The sequence below is a fragment of the Sciurus vulgaris genome (genome assembly GCF_902686455.1).
Source record: "Sciurus vulgaris genome assembly, chromosome: 11".
In the NCBI taxonomy this organism is placed as follows: Eukaryota; Metazoa; Chordata; class Mammalia; order Rodentia; family Sciuridae; genus Sciurus; species Sciurus vulgaris.
In genome coordinates this window covers 96,299,058-96,319,337 of record NC_136472.1, presented here as the reverse complement: position 1 = coordinate 96,319,337, position 20,280 = coordinate 96,299,058, and the positions used below count along the sequence as shown (strand labels likewise).

At 34.6% G+C, this 20,280-nt stretch overlaps 1 protein-coding gene across 1 annotated transcript in view; it reads right to left on the bottom strand.

Moving 5' to 3' along the window:
* Positions 1–20,280, bottom strand: part of CNTN5 (contactin 5) — a 1,212,510-nt gene that overhangs the window by 293,975 nt on the left and 898,255 nt on the right. Inside the window, exon 10 of the mRNA XM_079101923.1 lies at positions 10,263–10,365. Within this exon, the coding sequence (XP_078958049.1) occupies positions 10,263–10,365 (103 nt within the window). The remainder of the gene's footprint in view (positions 1–10,262; positions 10,366–20,280) is intronic.

The window sequence follows — 20,280 nt, the reverse complement described above, 5'->3', positions numbered from 1 at the left end:
GCTTGGATGTGAGTTAGGGAGGAGGGTGTAACAAGGATGATAAGAATGTAAGTTGGACTTGATTGCTATGTATCAAATTTTCAAAATTAATGAAATGATAAATACAAAATTTAAACATCCAAAGAATTTTAATGGCATGCATACTACTAATGTTTTCTTACCTAAATTTCCAAATTAATATCAAAAAAGAACTGTATATAAGAATATTTTAAAAATTCTAAATTGATCTTTCTCTAGTGGGCTAATATGTTGCTGTCCTAGTTCAACTAATACCAATATGGCAATAATAGGCATATGAAATATAGCCTCAGTTCATAGTTCAATGAGTTAGGAAGGCACATACTGCTGCTTAGAGTGTGTGTACTGTGGTAGATTTAAAAATTAAATATCAGAATGAGATCTCAAATAAAGAGATTCCAAATTTTTTCTTAGATAAATAAATTTTACCAGCAGCTATGTGGGTTTTAAATCACCATTAGAAGAGATAAATATTGGAAAATAAAATTTAAGTTTATAGTAGAATTCTCAGTGGGAATTTGTGGGTGATGACCATATATAATTTCACAGAAATCTAAGACTGAGAGTTAAAGAATTTGAGGTTAGGAGGAATATAAGATTTGACTAAATCCACTCCTGATTCTAGTCCTTTGAGAAACATTTCTGACATGTAGTTAGAATCTAAGTGAGATGTAGGAACCATCCAGTACTAGGCACAGGTTCAGTTCAAGGTACACTGAGATTGTCCACAACTTTGGGGTTAAAGTTGCTTCTTTTAGTCCACTAATGGCTTATTCAGGTACTGAGATTATGTATCTGGTGAATTTTTGGGGGGTTTAGAAAAGAGTTAGAAACTTCTGATAGGTACACTGATACTTTATATCCTCATTATGAATATCAATATATAGATTTTGATCTCACAATCAATATCAAGGAAGAGATCTATGAAAACTGCAGGCTGATTCACCAAAAATATCAGATGAGGCTAAACTGATCTAAATAAAGATCTCAGTCATTTATGGATTATCCTTTGATTCATGCCCTGGTGACTTGCCTTACACACTAATATTCCTAATACTCAATCACTGAGATTTTAAATGCATCCAGAAAAATCTTTGCTCTGATTAAGTGTCAATACCTCTTTGCCACTGAAAAGTGGCATGGAGAATTGAGAAGACTGCTAGTTTCAAAATCTGGAGATTTGTTTTTTTTTTTTGTCTCTACAGTTTTCCAGCTGTTTGGCCTTGCATATCATATGTATACAGTCTCTCTACTGAGACAGATTAAGTGGTCTAGGACAGTTCTGGAAAGGTTGAAAATATGATAGCAGTTAACTGAATCCAAATGTGAATAATATAATCTTCCTGTTTCCCTAGAAATACATAATGCCTCTGAGTACAAGAGTAAATATGTAAATAAAATATTTCCTTCCATAGTTGGCACTATAGCAGAAGCTTGAAAATGTAAAGACCTTGGAATGAAGAAGCATCCAGCATTAACCAGAGCAGCACACTCACATGTCTTAGTCTAGCCATTTCTTGCAGTCTCATGGTCCCATCTACAAATTGATGCCAGGCTATGGGCTATGTAATCTCTTACGATTCTTTCTGCACCTGTCACCTCTGGGTACCACCTGAAATGAGGATACCTCCCTTGTCTCAGTAATATTAAAACAACCAGTAGATCATAAAAGTAATTTTCTTGACTCCATAATACACTGCTCTCATGTGAGATCTAAACATTTATTGATTCCTAGACCCACTAACTGACTCTTATTCCCAGATCTTCTGTCAATCTAATGATTAAGTAATTTGATTTTAGTTTGAGAGACAAATACCACACAACTCCGATTCATTTTTAATTCCTACAGCCCTTAGTGACTGGCAGTTCCAAATAAACAGCATTAATAAATCATCAATCTGTAACTAAAGAGCAGACTCTTTCAGGAACATTTGCCAGTTGCAGACTGTGGGAAGTCTCAGAGGAATATTTGTCATTCTCACAGTTACAATGGGACACAAGAGCAGTCATTTGAGACAACTTGGCTAAGGACTGAGGGGAAAAACCAAATTATTGCAAAAATGACTATGAATTGAAAATTGGTGCTTTTTATTTGCAATAAACATATAAAAAGAGCAAAAAATTACTTAAAGTCCTGGTTTCCTAATAGTCATTTGATGGAGTGTAACAAAAGATGATTCGTAAATGCTATCCGAAAGAAAGATAAGCAAGAAGTAAAAAGAGCAAGAAATTGAATGTGTTCTTCCCTCCCACCTCACCACCAGATTTCAGATGAGTTTGAAAAGGTCATTCACATAATTATTACAGTAACTGGTTCAAGGCCTTTTGAGCACAGCTGATCTGATTGCGTGTTAATGGCTGCAGAAGCAAGATAAGGAACATGTAAAGTTAAAAAAAAAATCTGCCTGTAACACTATTTGCTAACACTATTAGCTTTCAGGATTGTCACAGTAGATAAACCTATGTTGCTTTATAGCATATGACTTTTTTATTACAGAATAACCTCAAGGTTGCCCTTGTGCCTGGGGTCGCTTAAGCATCAGTGACCAGATTTTACTTTTTTGTTGGGGGTGGCTATTTGACATATCTAGTGATCTTTCTCCTGTCTGCAAAAGGTCACATGGGGAAATGAAACCTGCCAGAAAACTACAGTCAATGTAAATGTGGTAAGAATTTTCAGGGCAAAAACAAGTGAACAGCATCTGGAGACATTTATCTGACCAAACCAAAGGCAATAACAGAGTTCTGTAATGAAAGATGGACCACATTTCTCAGGCCTGAATTCAATTCAGCAAACTTAGTCAGTACCTGATGCATATAAAAACACTCCAGGAATCCAAAAATTTAGCACAGTAAAGAAGACAAATGTATACAGCTGTCCCAGTGGGGCAGGCAAAATGGTGAAATACGCATGGCCACATATATAGTTGTTCCAAAGGCAAGAGATTGGATCTCAAGAAAAAAGCAGAATGGATTTAATGGAGAAGTAGCATCTTAACTAAGCCTTGTAGGTAGAACATCATGGCAATGGTGGGCTGTTTTAGTGTAAGGACACAGTATTACAAAACCATAGATGTGGAAAAGCACGTATAGTTGAGGTTTAGGGAAGGCTGTGACTCATTAGGAGATGAGTCTGAAAATGTGAAGTAGAAGCGGGTTGATTTTTAAATTATCCTTTCTCAGCTCTGGCCTTAGGTACTGTGCTTTATGTGCTGGGGTTAGGATTCAGAAAGCCACATCTCTTCAGGGTCAAGAGGGGGTACTACGAATATACTGCAAGGCCAGGAGGGAGAAGAAACACATTCTCTGTGGGTTTCCTTTGGACTTCTAATCTGCTTGAGACTCCTGTGAATGGTATCTCAGCGAGACATCCTTACCACTACCACAATGTAAAACAATTTAAATTTTTACAGACTTGCCAGAAAAATTTCTGTGAGTTCTACCTGAGCCAATCCTCAAAAATTCTGGGTCCCAGAGGGATAGTTCTGGGATACTAATTTGTGATAATTCCATCCACTTCTTTTCCCCCTTCACTATATAGTTACTAACTCTTCACATTTTTAAAGTTCAAAATTTTACTGTTACCTAGTTATCAACTTGCATAGACTAGACTTAAAAATTGAACACATCCAGTTAAAAATACCACCAATTTTCAATTCCATACTTCTTCTGATTTGGATATGAGGTATTCCCCAAAAGCTCCTATATTAATGTAGGTGGTAAAATTATCATGAAAGCTATAACCTAATCAATGAATTAATCCATTTGATGATTAATAATTTGAATGAATTATTGCATGATAACTATAGGCAGGTGGGTCATGCCTGGGGGAAGTTTTCACTGAGCTCATCCTTGGGGATTATATGTTTTGTCCCTGGCTCCTATCTCTCTCTGCTTCCTGGCTGCCATGAGTGGCTTCCTAGCTTTCCTCTGCTATGCCCTCATACCATGAGGTTCTACCTTACCTTAGGTCCAGAGGAATGGAATTGGCAGACTACTAAAATTCTGAAACTGTGAGTGGAAATAATTTTTTTTTCTCCTCTAAATAGTTCTTGTTGGATATTTTGGTCTTAGTGACAGAAAGCTGACTGACACATTTCCACATGTGGAAAGAACCATTGAAATGAAGTATTTATTGGACCTTGAGGGACTCCTTACTTGTACAACCCTGTTATGGTTTGGATGTGAGGTGTCCCCCAAAAGCTCATGGGTGAAACAATGAAAGAAGGATTAGAGGAGAAATGATTGTGTTTTGAGAGGCTTAACCCAATCAGTGCGTTAATCCCCTGATGGGAATAACTGAGTGGTGAGTGAAGGCAGGTAGGGTGTAGCTGGAGAGAGCGTCCCTGGGGGGCATGCCTTTGGGGTATGTATTTTGTACCTGGCAAGTGGAGTTTCTCTCTGCTACCTAATTATCATGTGAGCTGCTTTCCTCTGCCACACTCTTACGCTATGATGTTGTGCCTCACCTTGATCCCCAAGAAATAAAGCCTACTGTTTATGGACTGAGACCTCTGAAGCCATGAACCCCTCAAATAAGCTTTTCCTTCTCTACAACTGATCAGTTCTTTTAGTCACAGCAGTAAAAAAGCTGACTGAAACAGACCCTTTGACCCCTTATCTCTCACTTCAAGTGTATTAAGTCTAATGTTTAAATGCAGAACTGAGAAAAATCGCGGATAACCCTTCTTCCTTGGTTCTGGGCTCAATGAGGAGCAAGATAATCCAATATTCTTCATTTTACTTCATCCGTATGCCACCCACCAGTTTACACCATTATATAACAATGCAGTTGCCAAAAGGCACCTAATTAATCTGCCTGACTCTGTCCTTTGACTCTTAATATTTAGCTTAAGTGTGGGTGGATGAGTTGCCAGCAAATGAGAATGTTCAAAGTTTTCATTTCTAACCCTGACCTGGATCATTTCTCTCCGTTCAGGGAACATTACATCTAAATCATTAGAAGACAAATGAGCATTATTATATTCTTACAGCAGTACAGGAAAAGAGCTTCTACTTCCTCTCCTGATAACCCATTTTCTCTGTAACAACTCATTTTGTCAAGAACTTCTATATTACACCCAATCTAATTCTTCTAGTTTAATACCATACTGGTGAGTTTCATTCCCTCCCTACCTTGTTGAAACTGGTGAACAGCTTGTGAGCAATCTCTTGGTAATAACCTTCCATATGTCTAAAACAGCCCTTTTTTCCCCTAAAGTAATTAATCCCCCTCCATTTTAATGCTTTGCTGTATTCCCAAGCCTTTGTATACCTCAGTTTCCCTGTGGATCATATGTAAACATTTCCCATTTTTTTGTGTGTGCAATATTTTTGCAAAAATTGACCAATACCAAATAAAGCATGTTATAGTCACTTTATAAATTCTGTTCTCAGTGTTGTATAATACTATTTTAAGAGTGATTTCTAGGAGCTAAATTAGATACTGGAATTGTGCTTTGCCCCAGCAACCTACAGAGGAACTGTCTGATTTTTGCTAAATTCAGATGTAAGTGGAGAGATTTCTTTAGAAGAAAAATTGCAGTGTATAGTTTTCTGATTTTTACTTAAGTTCAAATTAGGTCAGTTGATAAACTTTGGTGATATCAAGAGATGGTGAAAATAGATGCCATAAAATATTCTTTTTTCCTTTAAGAATACAGAAAAGTATGAAGATATATTTTAAAATGATCTGTGCATTGTATTCACATTAACTTTATCCTCTAATTTATGGGAAATGAACATTTTGGGAACAGATCATAAGGATATATAGGTGCATGTAAGAGGAATAAAAATGTAAAAATAAAAACAATATTCTGACATTTTAATATTATCTAATTTTATGTTAAAACAATGTTTTAAAAGTATAATTTTAAAAATAAATAAATAAACTTCCTAGTGTACTCTATCAAAGGTTCATGTGTTATAGGTCAGAGAAAATCCAAAGAAAAGAAAATCTGCTTTTACTATTGTTCAGCTTTATTTAAAAGTCAAAACAAAAAATGGGGCAACAAATGTCTCTAACAACAAAAGTTGACAGTGGGGGATAGGTCAGTCAGTATGTCTAGGTAATATTTATATTAAAATATTGAGATTGGGCTCAAGAGGTTGTGGTAGTAGACCCGGTTAAGTGTAGGAAGACAGTGACATCTCTTTGAAAACAGGAACTATGTGAATCCTGGAAGCTAGGACATTGCCTGGCAGAGAAGAGGGCTCTTAAAATCTTCAAATATGCATTCAGTTTTGTTTTGTTTTTTCCAAACACTTTAGGCCATTTACATTCACAAGATGAACAATGAAAAAAGCCCACCCCTTGCTTTTTAGGTACCTGTCCATTAATGAATGAATCATTTCTCCTTGAGAGAGGAATTATATCTAGAATGTATGTGTTTCAATTAATAACATGGTAAAAATCTGGTAGGAAATCTGGATTGCTTCAGTAAGAGGAGACAAAGTTAGTAACAGTAACATTTTGTTTTTATAATTTTCTCCTTGTTTGTCCCTTAAACCACTATTGACTACAAAATTACTCTTTGATATATATTTTTCACTCTGTCCTTTAGTCTTTAATTATAATTAATATTTTTATCCATATGCTCCAAACAAACAATCTCTTCTTGTGGGGTAATATATCAAGGAAGGTTTCTTCTTTTTTAATTGTTGTGTTAAAGAGTAACTATGACATGAACATGATAAGTTTGAAACTAAAAAAAGGAAAACTTCAGTTATACAAGATAAATAACTTCTAGAGATGTTTTGCAACATCATGCCTATAGGTAACAATATTGAATTGTGCACTTAAACAGTCATTAAACGGTAGATCTCATGATGTTTTCTTATGATAATAAAGACATGGAAAAAATGGGACAAGAGTATGAGTACATTTGGAGACATATAGAATATAAAAGTGAAAGAAAGAGGTGTGCAGTGTATGTACAATTATTTTTGGGGGGGAGGTCAAGAAAAAATGTATAAAGAAATTATTATTATCAGTTAATAACTGTTGGTTGAATTAAATACACACAGGAGTTGAGTTAATTCATTCTTTTAACAAATATTTCCTGAGCTCTATGTTCCAGGTCCCATGGAAGACAACAGCAATATACAAGTGAGGGATAGTCATGATTCCAGTCTTCACGAGGTTTAAAACCTAAGGAAGGGCCCTGGGCTTGCTGTTCTGTTTGCTTCCTTTGCCTGTCATTCTCTACTTCCCCATAGTCCTTCTATACCGGCTGACTATATTCTCTGGCTTGCAAACTGACTTCTTACTGATTTCTAGTTTGCTTCTTGGGAGTCCGCAGAGGAGGTCAGAAGGTAAAAGAAAAAGAAGTCATGTGATCCAAGTAAGGATGTTAACAAGCAACTGAAAATGTAGGAATGGAGCTCAAAAGAGAGGTCAGATGTAGGACATATTAATTTGTAAATCAAATGTATAGAGGTAATATTTTGGAGTCAAGAAAATATAAAATATCTGAATAAAAAGAATAAAAAAAAAGTCAGTATATGAGTTTCCTAATCCTCTCTTCAGCTATATTCTTATAGCTCCAGTGATTATAGTTCCTGCTGAGTAGCCTTGGGCCTAATCCATATCTCCAATGCTTCTGGTTTTGGTATTATCTCCTCCTCCCTTGTTCCTTTAGGTTTAAAAGTGATAACAGAGGTTTTGTTATGCACAGACTACATATATCTCAGTTTCTCTTTGTGGTCTTCTTAATCCTACTCACAGATCTCCACCTTGACCATTTCCTACATCCTACTGAATCATCTAATTAGGATCCTGTTTCCAACTGCATTCCTGAGTGACAATAAGTTTCTGGTGTGGAAATATATTTATAATTTTAAATTACATTAAGTGTTAAAAAGAAAAGAACCCAAGTATTTGTGGAGAGAATAGTAAGTGTGAATTAGATAAAGTGGTCACAGATGGCTACATAAAATGTTCACAGCCTCTTTAGAAGCTGTTATTGAACTTGAGGCCAGAGGGCAGATGGGAGCCACCATGGAACAACATGGGGAGAGTATTCCCAGAAGAGGAAACACTAAGTAAAAAATCCAAGGGAGAGAAGAGGTCAATGCTCCATTCTAGAATTTGATAACACTGTTTATATTGATTGAAGAAACTCTTATGTTAAAACTAGTCTATGAAGACACACTGAGAGGAAGAATCACCTTGGGTGTTAAGATGTTGACCCATGTCCAGTGACAGATACTGATGTCCTCCGAACAAAGGCTCACTGGAGCAGCATGCATTCGAAAGGAAGCAGCTTAGGTGAACTGTGAGAACGAAGCAGATGCTTAGCCATTAATTTGAAGTTGCTGTGATCATGTTGGGACTTGATGACCTACTCCAACATGACAACATGCTGTAAAGGAATTAAGGCCTGTCAACAAGTTATTTCTTTGATCTTGTTTATTTTCAGGAGGGTGACAAGTTAGTCTTTAGGTAGTGGCAGACTTCTTCATAACATGTTCCTTTTTTCCACATTTGTGACATATCACAGGAAGAATATCAAATGAACAATAGAAACCTTCTTGACTGAGATGGTATGTGTCTTTTACCCTCCCTTATACTTATTTAGTTTTGGGAGGGGAGGGGTAACAAACGAGAAGTGGGAAAGTTGAAGAAAATAAAGTATTAAAAGAATATAAATGATTTAACTGTTGGATCCTACCTAGAAGGAAGGGAACTTTAAGCATCAATTTACTAAGCACATTTCAAGACTTCCCAAAGCAACCACATCTAACTTATTAAATAAGCCTGCCCGGGGAAATATTCTATATTGTTTTTTTCTCTATAAATCTAGTTTTCCAATTTGTTTTACAATATGACCTCCCTTTGTTTGTGGCTTTAGTACAAATTCTGGCATTTAAGAATTATTTAACTGCAGGATATGCTAAAACATTTGGCATCAAGTCAGAATATATTATTTTTGCATTTATCAGAATTAAGAACCTTATGTGGGACATTTGCAGACATACCTGATAGTATAACATGGAGAAATGGTAAAGAACAGGATTTTCAAGGTATTATTTAATATTATGCCCTTAACTATGCCATTAGATGTTGGAAGCTTCCTTAGATATCTACCTAAATACTTCTAGATGCATCTTTTTTCTTCTTAAAATATATTTCTACTAATGCACATTATTTTCTTAAAAGAGGGGCTGTACAATAACTTATTTTACCTTTGGCCTTTTATGAACTTGTCCTATTCATCTTTGAGTAGAATTGCGCTAACCTGTTATTTCAATCAGTCTTAAAATTAAAACAAATGGTGTTTACTATATTCCTCCCAAAACCTCCAGTTACTAGCTGAGTTTCTTCTGTTTACTAATATTTTTGTCACCGCAGGCTAACCCTACTGTTATAAATACATTTGTGTAGCATGTTTTATCTCCAAGTACTTTATAGTTATGATGTGGGAGTTAGCTCAACACAACTGAAGCTAAATTATTAGTAGCTGACAAATGCATTTATGCGAATTATAATTATAGGGTATAGAAAAGACCCTGAGGTCTTTTTGTAAAAAAACAAAACAAAACAAAACAAAAAACACTATTTAAAGTAAATTATAATACTCTAATCAAATATGTTCAAAATGCCACTCCTGCTTCTGATCCCAATATCCACATTGTAAACATCATTGACTAGTGACTATATATGGTGGATTTAAATCCTCAGAAACAGAATCAATAAGTATTGCAGACAACAGACTATGATATATATCTTCTCTCTGTCTCAGGTATGATAACAAATTAGTCATATTATCAACTTGTGTTATCATGAGGTTATTTCTGGGGATTCTGAAATAATCACTCTAAGTATTATCCTTATGATTTCTGTACTGTTTTCATAATCTACCTAATGTACATCCTATGCACAATAAGCAGATAGTACCTTTTTCTTTTTTCTTCCTCTTCTTTGGAGAATTTCTGAATGAAATTTAAGGATGATACTGAAATTTTAAGGCATATAGGCAAAGACAGGTAACGATTGTCTTTAATTTAGAGAAGTTTACTTTTTGTTAAAATGACAAAATTATATACATTGCTGTCCACAGAAATGACTAAAAAGAAAATTATAATTGATTATTTTGCCAATTCTCATTTGTCCTTCTTTTAAAAAAAATGTATAGCCACTCTAGGGCTTCTGGGAAAAGAAATCTAGAAAAATAAATGATCAGAAAAGATTTGCAACATTTTAATAAACAATTGTGTCTAATTATAGAGGAATATGTACTTACTTGCCAAGTGCAAAGCACTCCATTTTAACAGTTGTTCCCCTAGCAGCTGTAACCGTGAAAGGAAAATGCACCTCAATTTTCGGCTCATATTCTCCCATCACACCTGGGAAATAAAGAATAGTCTTTAAGCATAAAATGAATGTCACAATTTCTTTCCAATCTTGGAGATGTTATACTGAAAATCACTGTGGTTTGGTTGCTAGTGTATGTTTGATGACTATTAAATGTTTTGATGCATTGAAATAAAAAGTACACTTAGGTACAATCATTATGATGAAATCCTGGTATTCCCTTAAGGATTGGGTTTTGTGCCTGTTCAAGATCATTTAAAGTAATAATTATTGAAAGTGTTAATCAACACTGGTAATGCACTTACTGAATATTCTTTAAAGTAAATAAAATAATTATGACAATTTCTGATATTAAATAATTGTGTTGATTTTTTTAAAAAACAACTTTATCATTGCCAAGTTAATAGTCATTTATGAATCAACCTATATTTATTGAATATCTGTAATATGTAAGGCATTTTGCTAAGAATTATAGAAGTTACAAAGAATAATCAGCCATGGAATGTACTCTCAAATACTCAACAAAGATATTCCTTTTGTTTCTTTCCATGTTTTTATTGGTGCATTATGTTATACATAATGATGAAATTTGTTGTTACATATTCATACATGCAAACAATATCATTGACCAGTACCATTCTCCAATACTTTCTTCCATGCAATTTTTCCTTGACCTCATTTACCTCAACAAGTATTCTTCCAGGTTAATTTTCTTTTTTTATTTTTAAAATTTAGTTATGTTATTTGTTATTTTTAGTTATGCATGATAGTAGAATGTACTTTGGCATCTTATACATACATGGAGTATAACTTATTTTATTAGGATCCTATTCTTGTGTTTGTACATGATGTGGAGTTACCCTGGCCATGTATTCAAATAGAAGGCTAGGAAAGTTATGTCCAATTAATTCTATTATCCTTCCTATTCTCCTCCCACTCCCTTCTCTTGGTTTATCTTTGTCTAATCCAATGGACTTCCATTCTTCCCCTCCCCAATCTCCTTTGTTGGGGGTTAGCATCCACATATCAGAGAGAACATTAGACTTTTGGTTTTTTGGAAATGGCTTATTTCACTTAGCATGATATTCTCCAGCTCCATCCATTTACCAGCAAATACCATAATCTCATGCGTCTCTATGACAGATTAATATTCAATTGTGTATATATGCCACATTTTCTTTATCCATTCATCCATTGAAGTACACCTGGGTTGGTTCCATAGCTTGGCTATTGTGAATTGAGCTACTATAAACATTGATGTGGCTGTGTCACTGTAGTATGCTGATTTTAAGTCCTTTGGATGTAGACTGAGGAGTGGGATAACTGGACCAAATACTGGTTCCATTCCAAGTGTTCTGAGGAATCACCATACTTTTATCCAGAATGGTTGCACCAATTTGCAGTCCCACCAACAATGTATGAGAGTACCTTTGTTCCACATCCTCTCCAACATTTATTGTTGCTTGTATTCTTGATAATTGCCATTCTGACTGAAGTGAGATGGAATCTCAGTGTAGTTTTAATTAACAGTTCTCTAATTGCTAATGATGTTGATTATTTTAACAAAAGAGATAAAAGCCCTCTACAATGAAAACTATAGAACACTAAAGAAAGAAATTGAAGAAGACCTCAGAAAATGAAAATATCTCCTATTTCTTGGATAGGGAGAATTTATATTGTCAAAATATCCATACTACCTAAAGCACTATACAGATTTAATTCAATTCCTATTAAAATACCAAAAATGTTCTTCATAGAAATAGAAAAATCAATCACGAAATTCATTTGGAAAAATAAATGACTCAGAATAGCCAGAGCAATCCTGATCATGAAAAGTGATGCAGGAGGGATCACAATACCACAAGTTAAATTATACTACAGAGCTACAGAGCTATAGTAAAAAAATGGCATGATAATGGCACAAAAACAGACATGAAGACAAATGAATAGAAGACACAAAGACACACCCACATAAAGACAGTTACCTCATACTAGACAAAGGTGCTATAAATATACATTGGAGAAAAGCTAGCCTCTTTAACAAATGGTGATGGGAAAACTGGAAACCCACGTAGTAGAATGAAATCAAACCCCTATCTCTCACCCTGCACAAAACTCAACTCAAAGTGGCTCAAGGACCAAAGCATTAGATCAGAGACCCTGTGCTAACTGGAAGAAAAAGTAGGCCCAACTTTCCGTCATCTCAGTTTTGAACCAAATTCCTCAACAAGATTCCTAATGTACAAGAAATATAATCAAGAATCTATAAATGAGAGCATATCAAATGAAAAACTTCTTCACTGTAAAAGGAAGAATCAAGAGAATGAACAGAGAGTGCCTGCAGAATGGGAGAAAATCTTTACCACTTGCACTTCAGACCATTTATCTCCAGGTTCTATAAAGAACCCTTAAAACTTAATACCAAAAATAAATAAATAAATAAATAAATAAATAAAAACAACGCAATCAATGAATTGGCAAAGGAACTGAACAGGCACTTCAAGAAGAAGAAATCTGAATGGTCAAAAAATATATGAAAAACTGTCCAGGTTAATTTTCTATTTATGTTCCCCAGGCCATTAAGGTGATCATATTATCTGAATACATTTTTCATGAATTCTTTGGCCTTCTATTCTCCCTCAAACACATGCATCCCCTTATTGGTGGTGATTAAAAGAAACAAATCCTCAAATATGGGTAACTGAGTCTTTACCACATTCCACTAAACCTTTCCCTTCTATTCAAGATACTTCCTTTTAAGGAAGGTAGAAACTTAAGTCTCGAGATCCACATGCTAGTGATATTTTTTAATTTGTTCATTTTAGATATACATGACAGTACAGTGTATTTTAAATTGAAAATCTACACATATTCACATATGGGAGGAGAACTATGTACATGCTTGGGCATTCCTCGGAACAGTTACAATATGTATAATGGGGTTACACAGGAAAAAGAACAAATAGTGTGCTAGGAACAAATAAAAAGATTTGGCAAACCACCATAAATAGGAAGAATAATTTTTTTCTGGTATGTTGGTATGTGAATGAAAATGATACAGGATAAATCTGGAAGCATAGCTGGAATTCAAATAGTAGAGGGCCTTGATTATTACAGTGAAACATTCAAATTTTAATCTGTAATTATTTGGAACTATCAGGGTTTTGATTGGAGAAGTGGCATTTTGCTGAAAATTCTATATTTCACAGGTTACTAGACTATTTCCATATTCCAAGATAGAAGAAATAAAGATCTGGATTTGAATTATGGTATTAAAAGCAGAGAAAAGTTATTAGATAGAAATATCAAGAAAGAATTCAGCTGGCAAAACTTGGCACAGAATGTGATACAGGGATGAAGGTACTGGAAGTGTCAATAAAAACACTAAGGTTTCCAGCTTGGGGATGCTGGATGATGTCAGTAAAAGAAATAAAGAACACACCTGTAGTAAAGAAGTTGATGACTTTTACTTTAGAAGTGTTAACTTTGAAATACATAATAGGTACTCAAGATCAAGTATTGGTTCATGTAGTGCAAATAAGAGAATGAAACTAAGAATGAGTTCCACAAAGATGATGAGCACTTAGTGTCATCATTTAGAGTTGGCAGTAGAAATTGTGTGGTTGGATAGGGCTTTTACCTACTCAGACTCAAGGCACTAGCTCAGGCCTGGGGGATTCCAGTGCTAGTGCTATCAGGTAGTCCTGTGAGTAATTATCTTCTAAAAATAAGTTTTGGGTCTCCTTTTATGTAAAGCACCAGAGAAAAACCTACTATGATTTAGCATGGATGCTGTGGTGAGGAGACTGTGTGTGCTTAAGGGTGTTTATATCTAGGAATACATGCAAGTATAAGTTATCATGTGCATATGTCTCTGAAATGATTTTGTGTGTATGTATGTGTATAAAATGAGGAGACAGAAAGAAACCCAGAGTGAGATAAATGTTATAAGACATGGAGGTCAGATAAGTTGGACATACAAACAGAGAGAGGGTTAGCTATGACAAAGAAGATCTTTTATGTATTTGTTTGCTATGTGGCATTTGACATAACCCTTGAAGGAAGAACATGGACAATTTTAGATGTGGAGTATTCAAGCTCATTCAAGATTATCTATGCTTTCCATTCTCCTTTCTTACAAAGCAATTACAGCAGAGAAATTATCAATGATGTCTTTAACACAGAGACTGAATTTCTATGCCTGGCTCTGCTAATGACTATACTGTCCCATCCCTGACAGTTTGGTGACCTCTGAACTCCATTTTTCTCATCTGTGAACTGAAGGAAGAAAAGGGAATTACCATTAACATAATACCCTGCTCTAATGGGCTGACTCCCTCAAATGCTTCCTTGTCTAATGTTTACTGCACATCAGGCACCTGATAAATAGCAAGAGAATTGATGCTTAGCCCTATCATATCACTCAAAACAGATGTTTAAGCACATCTTCTCTATCTCTTTTTCAATAATGCTCTGCTCTTTTGCTTCTTCTTTTTTTTTTTTTCAAATATCTCTCCCTGCCACACTTTCCCACTTCCTTTTATGCCCTCTTCATGTCCTCTTTCTTTCCTTCATTCCCTCATTTCTCTTTTAGCTATTGGAGCCGCAGGTTTTGGCTTGCTAGTGGTACCTATAAACTCCACTGAGTGTATCCAGTGGTGTGAAGTTTGTCTTTGATTCCTTCTTATTCATAAACCCATATAGAGAATTCTAGGCATCCTATTCAGTGGGTACTTTTGCTAAAATGAAACCATCTTCAAAGTCAGTTTCTGGATTCCCCATCCATTCTTAAAATTGATTCTGTAACATCCTCTCTTTTCTTCATAATGATTCAATACCAAGTTATTTATCATGATGCTTATTAAACCTAGGTCTCCTATTAGCAAGTGTCTCTGAGTGCTGGAAGTCAGGGTCACAGAGTGCCAGAGAAAGGCAGTGGGAGTTAGTTCTAATTTAAAAAAAAATTTCTATCTCATTATTTTAGTAAATTGTTCAAAGAGCTATCAGAGGAAAGGGACCTTAATCTCCAAAGCACCAGTAATTTGTTCTGATTTCCTTTACCCACCTAAATAAATATTTCTTTTAGAAATCACTTTTATATTAACACATTTGTGGTCATTTCATTAAAGCAGCTAAAATACATCTATATATTAAAATAAAAAGTTTGTCTATGAAGTTTAAATTATAATACCTAATTCGAGCTGCATGGCAAGAAATTATTCTGCTTCTTTTTAATTTTACTCTGACAGCAATGATATAAGTACAGGTGAGCATGTTCTTAGGTATATCTTGATTTTTAGCAATTGATCACATTCAGCAATTAAGTTTTGTTTTATGCATCATGGGATAATTATGTTAGAGCTAAAGTTGACATGGTCAAGGTCTTGTGGCTTATTATAGTGGTACTTTCTAATATTTTAAGTCATATGCATCTTAATTTATAATCCCTAATGCTGGGCAGGACTTGATGTTGAAAAGAAAGGGCAATAGTCCCATGACACACCAGGTTAAAGATCAAAATCTTGGACTTGTCTCTTCAGCTAAAATGGCTCTTCTTTGATTACTGCTAGTATTGACCTGAACATTTCTCAAGAGACCCTGCATTGCATCTTTGTCTTTCCCCATACCTTTCTCTCCTGACTTCTCCCGACTGACTTGTCTCCTGACTGACTTGCTTGCACCACTTCAGACTTACATGCCATTAAGAAATGACCCCAAGTTATTCTAATTCCTAATAAACAGAAGCCTTCCAGATGAGTACATTACTTTTCTTCTAAGTCTTTATGGTTGTTGATTTTCTTATTTATTCCAGTTACTTACAAAGATCCAGGGTGCTTCCCCCTAAGTGGAATACAATTCAGACCAGTCCTTCACCAAGCATATTACAAACAGAGAGCCAAGGACATCAGAAAAATCTGAACAATTTATTAAAATTTTAAGATGCAGGGTCCAACTCTAAGCCTCATGAAGTTTTTGAAAGTGGGACTACATTAAAATTCTATATTGTTTTCTGGGTGATTTTATGTACATTAAGTAAATCCAAAGTTGGATCTTCTTTGTCTCTCATTATTATCATGATACTTGACATTCTTAGCATTGGAGTGTGGCAAACTAACATGCCTGCAAAAATGGCACACACAGGGCCTGAGAGCATGCATGCACTGATGACTTCCCCTGGCATTAGGGCAAACCATGTTCAACTCTTAAGTTCTGGTATTCCCACCAGAGCTGGCTTTCTTCCTCATTGGTTGAGCAGTCTGTCCTAATTTTTCAGTGTCTATGCAACAGCAGTTGTTACATATTTCAAGTGACACTTCTGAGACTCATAACCATATTCATTTCTAGAGTCAAAACTCATGTTTAGTAACCTTTAAAAATTTGGCTGAACTAATAATTTGGAAATATCTGTTTAATCTTTTCTTTATGTCCAAATAATGGGTATTTATATTTTTATCTTCAACACTTTTGCCAAATATATTCAAAGCATTTGTTTTCTTCTAAAAATAATAGCTAATTTCTCAGCACTTTTTTTTTAGAAAATTCTGCTTCCATCTTCTCTAACTGGTTGATTTGAATAGAAGCCATTATACTCCTGTGTGATTTCTTCCTCCCTGATGGTAGCAATTAACTTGTTGTGGGCACCCCACCCAACCTTGGCAAATCAGTCTACCCTATTGTTCTGTGGCACAATGACTGAGTCAGATGGGCGGTTAAAGTTGGGATGTTTCAACCAAGGACCAGGGAGCTTAAGTGTCTTAGTTTGTTGCTGATGACATCAAAAAACCAGCATGTCTGAGGACCACTGGAACTATACTTTGTGGAAGGAAGTAATTTGCTGTTAAAGAAAATTGATACAATTTAGAGAAAATTAATACACATAGAGGACAGACAAAGAGTATAGGTGGAATATCAGTTCTACCTGGGATTTAACTTCTAGCCTTTTCTCTTAGTTAAATAAAATTAATTGCTTATTTTGGTTAAGTTATTTCAAGTTAGGTTTCTCAGTTTCAAACAAAAGGGTTTCGAATGATATGCTACTGTGCCAGGCAACACCAGTGGTGACACATCAGGTTCTATCTTATTCCTTGTCTGGATTCTGAGTCTATCATATCAAAGACACTATCACAGGCAAAGGTCAAGATAGAGTGGCAGTGGATTAGGGCTCAAGACAAAGCAATATATTAGATTTGCTTTTTTTTCTAAGCATTGTACATTTTAGTATAGAATGTAAATTTGAACAGGGGATAGAAAACATAAGCTATGTGAATATCCTAACAACAGAGGTTCAGATAAAGCACTATGGGAGAGGAGAGGAAGAGAGATTACTGAACAGAAAATTTAGGAAAGCACTGTAATTGGATTTTGACTGTGGAATCAGAATTGTAAGAAGCACAAGTAGAAGTTTAATGATTCTCAGGTTAATGGGACAGTGTCAGTAAGGTATAGGAATAAGAGGCTATCTGGGGAGTTTTACTAGGAACTTAATTTTATTACATAGAGTATGAAGGTATAACGAGAGAATTTTCAAATATAAGTAGGGGCTAGATGATTGGTAATATCTAGTGATATATTTTCTCACTCTTCTGTTAAGATGTTGGTAGTGTCTAGATAATTTGTGTGAATGTTCATTTGAAAATACCATTTCAACAATCAGTAGGCATCTGATTTCATTTCAAGATATCACTTGGAGTTAATAGGATCCATATTCACTGTTATTAGTGATCTCTTATTGGTAAAGGGACACACAATGAGTGTAAAGAAGATGTACCCAGGATAAGAATAAAAGTGGAGGCCCTAGGAACTGAGGCATCATTTTCACATGAAATTATTCAATTACTTAATGAAATATCCTGGGAATATCTTTTATTTCATCAGAAGCATATGTGATATCAGAGTTCCCTAAATTATATTATTTGATATTTTGCTTACAAGAGTTGTTTCACTTGTAATTATTGTTGTTATTGTCCTGAAGAGTATGAATATAAAGTCATTGTGTTCTGTAAGCTCCCTAGTAAGGAGATAAAAGGCTAAATAAGAAACAATAACAAATAATGATAACTACAATGAATATATGAAAGAGAAGTTACTGAATGGTGCACTTGATGCTTGAAGATGCTATGCTTTCCACTGTTCTTATCCTTTTAGGACATATTGAATATCAGTCTGTGATTTGCAGATAAGTGATACAATTCCAAACCACAGCCATAGCTCTGTTGAAACATTGAAGTTATCACAGAGCTTCTTTCAATCCTGTTTTCTCATATATAATGACAGTGTTAACTTTCTTGTAAGTTTAGAAATCTAGTGTTAAGTACAGAAATATATATTATGCCTCACTGTGTATATTTTTGCTTACTGTATTCAAATAAATGTAGAAATCAAAATCTTTGAAATTTTAAATAATTTATAAATGTCCAAATGTCTTCATTTCATTTCCCTAATGAGTCACTTATAATTAACAAATTCTCAAGCCTGGATTGAAAGACAACATATTGTTTTCTTATTCAAAAAATGTGCATTACCCTAAATCATAGTTTCTTGAAGTTAGTCATTGCTGTGTAAATAAAGAGACTGAAAGGTATCCTGATAAGAGGAATATATAGCCTGAGTTATCAACAAATAAGTGCCCCATTATAGGTATTATTTATATGGTAAGATTGGGAAAAACTAGAATTTTATTATTAGGACAAAGTGTTTTTCATCACTATTATATATACTCTGAAAATAAGAGAAGCCAATAGATTTATTTTTCCTTCCAAGTATTAAGAATAAATTGATCAAGGGCCTGCTGCACACTGTAATTGCTTTCTTCTGATTACTGAGTTTTAAGACTTATTTTCTTCTCCTTGCTTGCCACTATGATTTAGGTAAATATACCCATCTCTCTCTACCATCATCTGAGGCTCATTTCACGGGCATCCATAACTTAGAATAAGATCTTACAAGAGTAAGGCCTAAAGAAAGCAACTATATATTTTCCCCTAAATATATAAGCTCCCTCTGGCATTAAAACAATATGCCAGATGTAGCAAATTTTCAAAATTTGATAACAAAAGGATAAATATACACTTTGAGAAGTTTATTGAAAAGTTTTCCTTTTTTATAGAGAGCCAAGTATGTTTGCTATTTTCATAAATTTCTAGGCACAAGATTATAGAAATTTAACTGTAAATAGATCCTCATAATGAAAACATAAATATTTTATGATAAGTCCATAACTTAAAATGCTTATGGGTGTTTTTTTTTTTTTTAAATTAAGGTTTCTTTGACTTTGCGAAGTGTTCGTGTGTGCTTTTCTGTCTTGTCTATGTATGTAGAAATCGAAGTCTTTTGAATATTATACAAAAGAAAGTTGGTACCTGGAAAAAATGCTGATAATTTCACTTTTATGAGCTCCCACCAACATCTAAGTGAACATAATTCAAAACTACAGATCAGATATTGAATAAATGAAGGATCTTATTTGACAACAAATGACTCTTCCTTGGAAGCTAGTTTGGGGATTCAATAAAAATGGAAGAATGACTCTTCTGATTCAAAAGCAACTTAAAATCATAGTGATTCCAAATGACATACTGATTGATGCTCAATTCAGTAATGAAATGCTTTGAAGATTGCTGAATAGTCTACAGGAGTCTTCAACGTTGATTAGAGTTGTAAATAATTAAAACATTTACATCTTTTCCATTAAAAACAGAAAGGAAAATCTTTTATAAATATGGTGAATTCACCCAATGCATTAGAGAAATTAATCATTAATTGTCATATCCACAACCATCCTATAAGAAGCTGAGAGGATGCAGTGAGATGCAAATGATATAAGGTGACTCTAGGCATGCCTAAGTCACAGGGACTTAGACATCACACACACATCATCAGGAAGGTAGGAGACTGTACTTGAAGTGAGGAAAAAATGGATGTGACGGTAGATTCACACAATTTGGAAA